This window comes from Physcomitrium patens, chromosome 1, assembly GCF_059467195.1.
Source record: "Physcomitrium patens ecotype Gransden chromosome 1, ASM5946719v1, whole genome shotgun sequence".
Lineage (NCBI taxonomy): Eukaryota > Viridiplantae > Streptophyta > Bryopsida > Funariales > Funariaceae > Physcomitrium > Physcomitrium patens.
The window spans coordinates 12584303-12597301 of NC_143410.1; the positions used below are offsets into that span (position 1 = coordinate 12584303).

General features: G+C 35.9%; 2 protein-coding genes across 2 annotated transcripts; one reads left to right on the top strand and one right to left on the bottom strand.

Annotated features, from left to right (window-relative positions):
- Positions 1 to 1124: 1124 nt before the first annotated feature.
- LOC112291045 (uncharacterized) lies at positions 1125 to 4118 on the bottom strand. Its single transcript, XM_024537985.3, has 5 exons — positions 3644 to 4118; positions 3123 to 3254; positions 2787 to 2939; positions 2153 to 2586; positions 1125 to 1452 (listed from the first exon to the last, which is right to left on the bottom strand). The coding sequence occupies exons 1-5, from the start codon at positions 4016 to 4018 to the stop codon at positions 1443 to 1445; spliced, it is 1104 nt and encodes a 367-aa protein (XP_024393753.1). The 5' UTR covers positions 4019 to 4118; the 3' UTR covers positions 1125 to 1442.
- A 5530-nt stretch (positions 4119 to 9648) lies between these two features.
- LOC112288599 (uncharacterized) lies at positions 9649 to 12859 on the top strand. The gene is made up of 4 exons (XM_024532946.3): positions 9649 to 9741; positions 10648 to 10826; positions 11426 to 11506; positions 11676 to 12859. The coding sequence occupies exons 2-4, from the start codon at positions 10668 to 10670 to the stop codon at positions 12180 to 12182; spliced, it is 747 nt and encodes a 248-aa protein (XP_024388714.1). The 5' UTR covers positions 9649 to 9741; positions 10648 to 10667; the 3' UTR covers positions 12183 to 12859.
- The last annotated feature ends 140 nt before the right edge of the window (positions 12860 to 12999 follow it).

The window sequence follows — 12999 nt, forward strand, 5'->3', positions numbered from 1 at the left end:
ATATATACACTTCTTGTATTTATTGAATACAATTAGATAAACTTAAATGAATATTTCTTTGATTTTTTTATAATATATTTTTTAATATCTAAAATTAGATAATTTATTAATCTACCTAAAATATAGTCATTGTATAATTTGTTATTAACTATTTTAACTTTAAATTCAATGTCAATCTATTATATAAACAAAATAGGTATTACACAAAGAGACAAAGAAGGGAATAAGGGAAATTCCAAGAACTTGAAGAACAAGAGTACTAGGGAATATTTTTTCATGGATGTAAGCAATTAATGACCTACAAATAGTGTTTAGAATGTACAAGTAAATTTTTTATGTCCACCTCTACACAAGATGGCCTTGACACTATAAATACCTATAAGTGAACTATAATGACCTATAATACCTATAATACCTATAAGTGAACTTAAAGAAAATTCTTGCAAAAACTACTTTTCAATGCATACAAACTCTACATTCACTCAATTCATGCAATCTACACAAATATAAAATCTTATTTTCAACTCCACAAAAAGTTTACTCAAAATTTACTCAATGGTCACATTCATAAATATTTATAAACTATAACCATTGACATGGAATACTATGTAGTGTCCCATCAGTTTTTTGGCACAAAATGCATTTTAACATGCCCTAAGCATTTGCTCTCGAATGGGTGGACAAGAGTGTTCAACAGGCAACGATTACCTCTCCAGTAATTCAACAACACTTCACCTGTTAAACTAAATTGCAAATGTGTGCGAAGATCCTGGTGGTTTACTTCAACATCAACAATTCGAAAGACCACTTCACTGGCTCAGATAGATACTCACGAAGTGAAGAATTTGAAGACCAAGGCAAAGCAAAGAAGCATACACCTCCAAGAAATACAACCATTGCGAAGACATCCAGCAAACCTTTTAGAAAATTGCAATTAAAATGCACCACACCTACAATAAAGCTAAATCTAATGCAGCAAAATTATCAGCCAACTACGCTCATCTAACAATGACAGAAGCAGGTGTATATGAGTACTGTTATCAAAGTAATTAAAACTTCTAAAAGTAGCGAGCATGTGTATGAGGTTAAGAGAGCAAACATGAAGAGACCAACAGTGCAGGGACTAAAATAAAGGGTCGCTTACGCTCTCTGTTTTCATTGTATGACAACTTTATTTTACACCGACCAGGATGTGTCTATACCTTTAATTTTGTACATAAGCTAAAGTATCCACTTTCAGGAGTGGGAAGCAGGCCACCAGTAATATGTACAAAATATACCTACTATACTTAAGCTGATTACAGATACCCGAATAGTCTCCAAACGATAGCAAAGGATACATCCAGTTGGAGAGGTTTCATACAAAGCAACTTGCGTTACCATTCAGAAGTTGTCTTCAAATTTGCAAAATCACTCCACCATCAAAAGGGAGAATGCCTCGACTATTCTAGCCTGCAAGTACAAACAGACATCAGATTGAATGGTGACGCTAGATCTACGAAGCACTAACTATGATACCTCATCGATTCTTCAACTGCTGTATACCTTGACATACTAGCTTGTAATCCCTAACATTACTCAATATAAAGTAACATCACAGTTTCAAATTCTAAAACAACCTAAATGGAAAAATTCTATCCCTCATTAACTAAACGGCAGGCCCATGTTTTTTCTTTCTCAATTTAACTCTCAATCTAAGCATACCAAGTTCGCATGGTTACAAAGCCCAATGCACAGTTCTAATGATTGTGTATAGTCGAAAGATCATTGCTCAATGAATGTAGAGGAGCATTATTTCGGATCATCAGATGGACACCACACAGGAAAACCCTTATAAATCGTAATAAGGAGAAAAAATAGAACTAGAAATAACAAGAGAACAACATCAAACGGTTGCAATCAGCCGATGTCTGCCATTTATACGGATTTACACTCTACAACTTTGAGAACCTCGCTCAAAATACACGACTTCGTACCATGACCACGAAAGCTTCATCCCACAAAAGCCCACAAAGCAGGAAGATGAGACGAACTGAAGCAAACAAATTGCCCGATGACAATGTGTAGGAAAAAATAAAAATAAAAATAAAAAAAATCTCTTAATACGCATGTAAAGAGCACAGAAAAGATGTGCCTAGAACTACAATATTACCCCATGGCTGCCTTCAGAGCATCCCCCGCGCCTTGGAAGAACACCCACGAAAGGATGAAGTCAGCTATGAATATGCAGACAAGAGAAATGACCACAGCTGACGTGGTTGATTCCCCAACTCCTTTAGCTCCGCCAAGTGTTGTCACACCCCAAGTGCAGCTCACAATGGAGATGATACCGCCAAACACAACAGACTTAATTGTCGTGCTTATTAAATCCCATGGTTGCAAGGCCCTTGCGGCAGATTCAAGTATAATGTTAGCGCTCACATTGTAAACAGAGTCTGCAAGTAGCACACTAGCCGCCATGGCCACTGCGAAGCACATAGTGGTGAGAATAGGTAGAGCTAAACAGCATGCAATAACGCGGGGAGTCACTAAGTAGTCAACTGGGTCTGTCCTCAATACTCGCAGTGTATCTGTCTGCTCTGATACCTGCAAGATAGCGGCGTCAGAAAAGAGGGTAAGAAAATGTAAGATGCGTAATACATGCTCATCGCAGAGTACAAAATGCGTTTTGTGTGGTGTAGAAAAAACCCTAATCATAGGGCATTCGGAGTTTAGCCTCGCTAAAAATGCTGACAGAAATGAAACCGGGCAGGAAGACCCTACGAATGATGGAACGAACAATGTACCTGCATAGTTCCCAGCTCGGCAGCAAACGCACTTCCAACTCTGCCCGCCATAATAATAGCTGTCACCACAGGAGACAACTCTCTTGCCAACGCCAAGGCCAACACACCTCCAACTGACCTAGTTAATCCCAACCTGGCAAATTCCCGAACAAACTGCCAAATTGGTGTATAGTGTCAGGACGATGCACACTGACAGCCGACAACCCACATCTCATTCATCAAATTGGGAGTTCATAATCCTTGCTTCTGTGTCCAATTCGGGGTACAAGAAAGTCCTAAATCCTTCAGTTGAACTAACATGACAGTACAAAAACAGAGAAGAAAGCAACTACAAACCTGTATCGTGAAAACCATTCCAACGAAAGAGGCCGTCAGGAGGCTGACACCCAGTGATCGTGGTCCAACTAACTCTAATTGCTGCAAAGTGTTCCGAACATGTATTCTTCCTCTAAGTGTCCTGATTATCACCTGCAAATGAAATAAAACACAGACATGGATGCTTACATTTAAAACCCTTGCTCCACCCACTCTTCAGAAATTCTAGCTTAAGAATGATTAAATCTAGATGAAGTGAATGCGTAAGAAAATGGAGACTCCTGTAAAATTGTTGAGGATGTTTGGAATTAAGCATTCATATAGAACATGCAACAGATTTCGAGAACACCAATGCCCAACTTCAAATTGGTCCAGTCATAGCGCCGGTTGTGAAGTAACAGGTGAGGGATTATGCACAGCTGCGCGTAGTAAAGACCACGCAGGCGCTAATCGTTCGCAAGAACCACGCTCAAGACGGGAAGATGTTCACGAAAAAAAGATCGAGAACTAAATTGAGAGGGAGAGAGAGAGATGCTGAATACCTGTCCAGCAATAATGAAAGCAGCAATGGCCCGCCAGAGGTAACGAGGAGGCATCCAACCAGCCAGCATGGGGCGAGTCTCGAATTCCTCGAGAGTCTCGGGAGAGGGAGTGGGACCACGAGCCCCATCGTCGTCGTCTTGGCTGGGCAGGTCAACCTCTGCAGCAGCAGCATTCGCGGCCCTGACATGGGAAATTCGAAGAGGACCACGCCAGGCAGGCACAGAGCAAGCGAGGGGTTGAGGCAGGGCAGGGACACGGAGGGGCACGGAGCTCTTGGAGCGCAGGTGACCATCGCTGCTGCTGCTCCAGGTCCTCCTAACACTGGCCAGAGTAGGGGTAGGATGAGAGAGCAAGCGAGGCATTGCTTGCGCCATAGCCACAGTGGAAACGCCAAACCCTGCGACCAGGATGAAGCTAAGTTCTACTCCTTCCACACCATGACTGCGAACGAGCCACAAATGGGCGAATACAGCCACACTCGCACAATGCTTCTCAAATCCACTCCCGACGATAACATCGCACACTCACACACACACGCATTCACTTGTTCGCACTCTCCGTCTCTGTCACCATCTTCGTCGTCGACACCATTTTCGTCGTCTTCGTCTCCGTCGTCTGCATATCGGCGTCTGGATCCGCGCCTAAAGGGGTTGAGCCTTGACGTTCCAATCCCGGGTGCCACCGTGGCACCGCCACGTTCCCGCTCCTGGATCATCCCCTAACACGTCCCTCTCACTGTTACAATCTAGTTGCAATTTTGTCTTATAATTTGCGTGGTAATTTTTTTAAATTTTTAATATAATTTTTTATTTTTCATTTTTTATATAATACGGTATTTTCACAATTTCAAAATGTTTATTTTTAATGTAAATAAGATCAATAAAAACATATGACTGGATTTTTAAGTTAATACATGTATTTATAAACAATGTTTCTATTTGGATATCATGTTTCAAAAGAAACATATCATCAACCTAACCTGATTTTATTTATTTTGAAAGTATTTATATTTACTTAGGCAATACAATTGTTTGTAACATCAAATCATTGGTAGGTCAAAATTTTCAATTATATACTAAAGAAGCTTAGTTATAAAAACATAAAGAGAAAGAAATTAATATATATATACACATATATATATATATATATATTCTTACTAACCAACATTATTGAAAATGTTGATGTGATTAATGTATCATTACTAAGTGTGCTTCTTTTGGCATTGAAAATTGATTTGTCTTCTTGGTACCAATTTTCAACCTCCAAATATTGTATCTTCAAATTAAAAGCACTTCTATTTTAGGATTTTATGTAAAATTAATCAAATTAATTTAATTTTAAATATATTTTTAGTATTAAATTACAAAATATCTATAAATATATATTCAAATATTATATGTGTATATTTATTTGAAAAATGGATATATTTTGCTTCTTTGAATAGAAGTTTGAGTATTTTTTGTCAGATATCAATAAAAAAAATAGCAATTCAAGTAAAAATTGATAATAAATGAATAAATAAAATCATATTTTCTATAGGTCCATGAATAATAATGCTTAAAATTTTACCTCCAATGGCACTTTTCAACATGTTTTGTTTTTTGACACTCTCCAACAACTAAAACTTCATCTACATCCACAAATTCTTCAAAATGAAAAATGACTTGATGCATTCCAAAAAGACATAATGTCAACGAAACCACATTTGAAACTTTTTCATAAATTTTTGTTTCAAACAAATGTTATGTTTTCTTTGGAATTCTAATATATTATGCATCAATGTATTGCTTGACATCATCTTCCTCATTTCTTATTTGCATTGTTATATATATATATATATTTATATTTAAGAATATAATTAACAAGCTGAACTAAAATACAAATTAACCTAAACACTGATATGAAAATTACACTTTCAGATAATAGCAATATTACACAAAACAACATTTTCATTATTTTCAACTTGATTACTAAAATTGTATGTACTTCTCTTCTTTTTTCTATAATATTGGAGATAACCGGCATTGTTTATTAATGTTATATTTTGATTTTCTTTTTTATACATCTTTTCATATTTTCAATCCATCATACATTGAATTTGCATATTTTGAGGTCTACATAGACCATGAATCATGTAAGAACTCATTTTCTCAATTAACACAATTAACAATGGACCTTTTTTAATATAAAGCTTTGTACAAACAATCCCATCAACATAGGTTGTATCTTTTATTTTATTCTTTTGCTTAACAAAAAATAAAAAAGTGCATTTTTTGAAGTCCTTTTTTTTTTTTTTTTTTTTTTTTTAACTCAATAGTATGCAGTCTTATAATAGTATTTTATAAAATGAGGTTTTCAAAAACACCATCAATCAATATAAAGTGCTTGAATTTATATATTTTGGCTACTAAATTGAGACAATTTTTAGCATTTTTTCTTAAAAGAAGTCTATGTCAAATTTTATGCCATTGTAGATTTCTAGTCATGATTCTAAATATATTTGGATCGTAAAATACTTAGTAATGGTAATAGACTTTTAGAAGATTTCAATCGAACTTCTTCTACTTTAATATAAATTGAGAAAGGAATTATTATTTATTCTAGATTCTACATCTCAACTTCATTATTTTGCACATCTTCAAAAATTTGTGGCACATTTGGATGGATATTTGATTGTAACTTATATTGATTCATACTTAGATATTTTCAATTGATTATACTTGGTTATTATAATAGATAGCCGTATAGACTAGTATATTTATTTAAGTAACTAGAACTAGATAGAAATAAGTGGAAGTAGGTTAAGTTGTTGATATCTTATTGCAAAGTTTCCTAGATGCTTTATAGACTTCACATGTATTTATAAATGATTAGTAGATTAAAAACTAAGCTAATAAATTGGCCAATTGTTGCACAATTAGTCACTTGTATTACAAGTTGGCCATATGGGACATATGTCAAAAACTTTTCTTACAAATTAGATACATGTTTTGCAAGTTGGACACATATCATATGGCATGTAAGACATTGCCATTGTTCTTTTATAGATAGTATATACAGAAGCAAGAGTGAGTTTTTCTTGATTCTTATCAATTCTTTTCTTATATTCTATCTTGGTTTATTACTTCCTATTATTTTTGCATATAGCAATAACTATTCTGGTTTCAATTCTATATCTATTAATTAATTTTTTTTTTTTTTCTTTTGATCATATGAGAGTATATTATAATTTTTTATTATTTTGTTATGATTCATGGCATTAACAATTATTACCAAAGAATCTATCATAAATTCTTGTAACAACTTTCTACTTCATAAGATAGTAACATATTTTTTATTTAGTTAAATCATTTAATACAAATAAAATTCTATTTAAATAATTTGTATACTCATCCTATTTTCTTTTATATCTTCATAACCATTCATATCTCTATATCTCATATGGTCATGCTATTTGTGTTTTTTTCATAAAAAAATTAATAATATAATAAAGTAGTAAGTATACAAGATGTCTCTTGTGAATTTCTTGTAATAGACCTCTTCTCTATTAGACAACTATATTTTTCATCTCTTTCTCTTGTATTCTATTTTTAAGTACAATAAAAATAACCTTATTAAAAATTAGAAGATTATAAAGTTATTCATTAATAATTTTATTAAAGTAAAGATGCATGTATATATTATCACCATTCTCTCTGCTTTCTATTGATTCAAAAGATATTTTATGTACTTGACAATAAAATGTAAAAAATATATGATGCTCTTTCAAACATTCTTCAAGCTCTCATATTATCTAAGTTGACAATTTTGTATTATATGCCATTCTCGCTCTATAAGCAATATTAACATTATATATGTAGAATTGCATATAACTTGCTTCTAATCCTTGTATAGTTAAAAGAAGAACTAATTAATAGCAAAATTCTCAAAGTATACAAAAACTATATGAACCACAACCCTACAAAATAGTATTGTCAATTTTTACATCAAGAGATGTAAATGCATGTACTAAAATATATTTTCATATATATTTTTTGAAACTCCTTAGTTTGGTCATCTTATTTATTAAATAACTATCTAATTAGCAATAGAAGATTTTCAATAAGTAGAACCTTAGTCTTCTCTTAATTGTTTAAAATTATTTCTATAATTGTACCAAATAAGTAGGTTAAATGTTCTTTTATATTTATATATATACTAATATAGTTTGACAAAATAGTAGGGTTTTCAAAAAAATCATAAATTGAAAGTCTTTTGAAATTGTTAAACTTTTGTATTACTTTCCATTATATTTTTTAAATTTTTTATGAATGATTGTTTGGTAATATATATATATATAAGATTTAGCATTTATATATATATATATTTTTTAATATATATATATATATATATATATATAATGCCAAAATAATTCAACTATTTAATCAAATTCAAATTATAAAAGTAAAATAAAAATTGTACACCACTTTGATGGCATTCAGTTGTCATGTAAAGATTGTTTTAGCAAAGCTAATTTTCTTTCTATCCCCCTTCTACCCTCCCTTGTAATTTTACTAATTCTAATTCCCGTCATCGTCTTGGTGGAAGAAGAGAGTTTTCATGTTGAATTTAATTCAGTTAATTTTTGATTTTTTTAATTTTTTATTCATGCTTTCCAAATCAAATTATTGTGTTGCTTTTCTTACCAATACCTTCTCTTATTTCTTTTGTTATTGTTGTTGTTGTTGTTGTTGTTTCTTTTTTTTTTCTTTTTTTTTTTTTTTCTTCTTCTTATGGCAGAAGTAATCTATATCAGTTTATTACTTATAATTGATGCAACAAATTGATATAGTTTTAGATCCAAAAATCATTTTAAATTTAGCTATAGTATCATTTGTATTCAATACCTATGTATATATATATATATATATATATATATAATTTTTTTTCCAATAAATAACATGTTATATATAAGATCAATAACAATAGTACTTCTTTATTTATTTCAAAATTATTCTAACTAATTTTAAAATTTTAAATTAATGCCTTTTATTGGAAAAAATATTCTAAGAAAAATAGATAATTTATCATTTAAAATTTTAAAAATAAGTTGGATAATTGAAAAAATTACAAAGATTATGCAAATATAAATTGAAACTTAAAATTAAAAAACAAATACAACCTTATTTAGAATACAAAAACAAAAATATTTCACTTCAATATTGAATCATAAATTTTTATATGGCAAACTTGAAAGCATTCGGCATAAAACTTTGTAAACAATTTTTTTTTTTTTTTTTTTTCATTACACAAAAAAACCAAGTTATTTATTTATTTATTTATTTATAATCCTAGATTGGAAGTTATCTACTTTAAAAATTAATGCACATCTTTAAATCACTATGAATATTTAAAATAACTTTGAGGATTTTAAAAATTATTCACCGTTCTAATTTCAGAGATATTGGAAAATAGTGAAAAAAATTTAACATAAGATTCTAAAACATATAATTTGATTTTGAATTTCTGTTCTACAAACATTTGTAGCCAAATATGTCTTCCATCTAGCTTTTTATCTCTATCTTGCTTTATTTGAAATTTAGATTTTATTTTTAGAATACAATATTTACATGTGTGTACAATTACACATCGCGTGCTCTATTATCCTACCACACCCTAAGTGTAGAACCAAGCATGGACTCATTACTAATAGTTTGACGTGGGGGCGGTGATGGGAATTGCGAAGCCTCGAAGTGGACACGGAGTTCGGAAAATGTTGCACTCAAAAGACGGTTTGGTATGCCGTTGGGCGGGGGAGCGGGCCTCCGGCTTGGCCCTCATCCCATCTCAGCCCAGCCTAGAGAAGGAGGGGGACTGGGGCACTGGGGAACCATCGACAACGAAGCCTACAACAACAACGAAGCCTACAACAACAACAAAGCCCCAGGCAAGGGAAGGGAAGGGGGGCACTGAAGCTCCACTTTCATAAAGTCCATTTGCTGTTGCACACTTCATACATTTCCATGCCCACCATTGCAGCAGCACCAGTGGTGTAGCCCTTCTTCTTCCCTTGTGCGTTCGTCTCCCTCCTGCCCCACCTCCGCTTCCGCCTCCGCCAGTAAGCCTCCTCTCTCTACCGTTTCTCGCCTTGTGCGTTCTCTGTCTGTTCTTCGTTGCGGAGGTTTCCGTGTTGGGATGGGGGGACGTTGCTGTGTCCGTTAGATGGTATATGGTATATGGTGTTGTATGTCCTTGAATGTGGAGAAACCCCAGGGTTAGGGTTTGGGGTTTGCGGATGGGCAGAGAGGGTGGGCGTTTTAGTTAGATTCCTGTGGTGGTGGTTGTGTTGTTGTTGTTGGAATTGAGTGATTGGTGGGGGACTTGGCGGAGTTGAATTGAGGTTGGTTTTGTTTGGTTGCGTGCTTGGGGTGTGAGTCGTCGGGAACTGGTGCACTTGGGATGGGAATGCCATAGTTTTAGGTTTAGCGGGAGTTGTAGAGTGGGGTTGTTTTTGTGGTGGTGCGAGGAGATGGATGGCGTGCGTGGTTGGGGGTTGATGTGATATATTGTCACGGGATTGCGGAACTGTGTCTTGATATGCAGCAGTGGTGATTCACGCCCATCGATGTACTTTTCGAAACCCTCTTAATCATGATTTTGACGAAGAGTTTGTGGTGGTTTATAATTTCGCTGTGTAAGAGTATCGAGTAGGATCTAGGCCCGTCCTGTGCATGGTTTTGATGGGTCCTTTGTTTAACAGTTAGAAATGAGTTTTAATTCTCTTTTGACTGCGACCCTCTGCTGTTCAGAACCTCTCTGGTCGTCAAATGTTGACATTTATAGTTATAGGATGATCTTCGTTGTCGTTATGAAATTTTTGTGTTTGCATTTTTGGCAACGTGCTTCGTCTCTAAGCTGCGACTAACTGTGTTTTTCCAAGGTCGTGGGTCCTAATTTAAATTCGCAGTTAGTCTCGTTCACAAATCCAATTTTGACTTTAACGTTCTGGCATTGTGCTGCGCAGACATACATCCCTCGGAAAAAATGGCAAAAAAGAGGAAGTCTGAGAATGCAGCACTTGACGAGGTGGAGAGAACTCTGTACACTTCGTTCTGCACCGCTGCGAACTCAATTTCCCAGCTTTATACACAAGCTCAGAATCAGCAGAAGCTTTCTTTTCAAGCAGGCGAAAGACATGCAGTGGTAAGCATGTCAATAACGCGAGCGTGAATTGTTTTTGTCTCGCATGTCTGTGGGTTTCTCTTATTGTGTGCTTTATCGGATGATTCGGCTTTCGAATGACGATTCTGTGGTTCACGACCTAATTTGGGTCTCCAAGCTCATTGATATGTTCGTGAGCTCCCCGTGTTATTTAATTGGATGGTGGTAGCCCCGACTAGGGTTACTGCCGCAGTTCCTTCAAATCATGCACCCAGTCTATGCCCGCCCCCATCGATGAACGTAGATATCTGAAGATGTGGAACATGTGCTTTGATTTGGTTGTCTTTGTTTCAGCACTTTCATCATATTTAGAGTCGACTCATAAAATATGTGATAGACATCGTGCACGTTTCGAAAATTCTTGAGTACGTCTTGTTAAATCACAGACTATACTGCATCCGTTTGATCTTTCTAGGATGTTGTGGATGGCCTGTAAGTATCCTGTAAGAATTCTACTCTCGTACTTTCACGGCTTTCGTAATAGCAAGGCCGCCACTTCCCATTCCATAGAAGGCAACGTCCGTACTCTTCATTTGGAATGGAAAATTATTAAATTCCATACGAACGTGTTTGCGGAACAGGAGAAGCTGTACTACTGGTTGCTGAGGGAACACCAAAATGGTTCCAATATTACCGTTGCACAAATCATTCACAATCTTCAGGTGTGGTATCCTAACATGAATGTTTGTGAATAGTATCTGAGTTTAAGTCTCGGTTATTTTGGCTGTTCGTGTCGTGTTTTTGAAGTTGAGATCCAATGTAGATTCACAACAGTTTGCTGCTTCCGTTCGACTGATTAGTTGTATCCGCATGTCTCGTTTTCGTGTGCAGAGCGAACTTGAGGGTGGCAATGGGGAGGAGATGACAATGTCGCCTGGACACCAATTGCAACAGCATGGTCCAGCACAACAGCAATTTAGTGTAGTGGGTACCGTGGGGACTTCAGGGCGTACGACAGCATTGTCCGCGCCACTTGACCAGGGGAAGATACCGGTCTTTCAAGGTGCTCTCTCCAGCCCTAATAGGAGATGCTTTCCTGCTTTCGCAATGTCGCCAGGTGGCTACGGTGTGTCGAACTCCACTGTGCAACCTGCTAGAAGGGGCAGTCTGAGCTTAGAGCACTCAGGTAGTGACTTGCGAGAAGGCCAGCTGGACTCTGCACCACACGAAGACCCGTCTGCCACTGGGTTTGGCTTTCAACCTCCTCCCCAGCAGCATCAACATCAGCATCAGCAGCATCACTCTCAGCACGTGCGGGACGGCGTTCACTCGTGCAACGAAAACGATTCCAGTATGGACATGCATGCGGATAGCGTTGCTGAGGACTATTATCGCTGACCTCATCTCAGGGAAGGTCGGCATGCACTATCGGGTATCACCACCGGCTTTCTGACATGATGTACAGGCAATTTTCAGAGACGGTGGTTTGCTAATTCAGCTCAGTGTTAGCTATTTTGTCCTCACGAACGCCTTCTTGGTGTCATACAGATGACATATGTTTCCGCTAATTATGGCTCCTGAATTGTGAGTATTGGAGATGTATCAACTGCGAGGGTTATCAAGAGCTTGTGCTGGCAGAAAAGATTGTAAGAAGTAGGATTGGATTGTGCTCAAAGGGAACCATTACACTGGTGGTTGGTAGGTGGTTCAAATGTGGGTGGCATGAGCTGCCGCCTTGGGCACTTAGCAGGTAGATTGAACTTTAAATAAAACTAACTAGGGTCAACCTTGTATCTGTTGACCTGGGCTTCAATAATGGAGTCCTGGGAAGTCGTTGCCAAGTGTTTTGTAGAGCAATGTCTCAAGGAAACATTCCATCTCAATGGAACGATTGTAACGGAATGCGATCGCTTTACAGGTTGATATTACCTCATAGAGAATTATAGAGGCATTGTAATGGAATTTCAGTGGGTTGTATTCATCAGTAGTGCCTTGAGATTATAGATGTAAATGTAGTCGATATAGGGAAAGTGCTCATGTTATCATCTGTTAATACAATAAGCATATGCCACGTATTGCACGACTTTCTCAATGCATGAAAACAAAGTTGCTCTGGTAATTTCTGTCTCTTTCCTCTCTATTTCCCCACGTGCAAGCAATGACGAGGTTGCAACATTAAGTGAACAAGTCACACCCTTATTCTCTGTTAATCTAG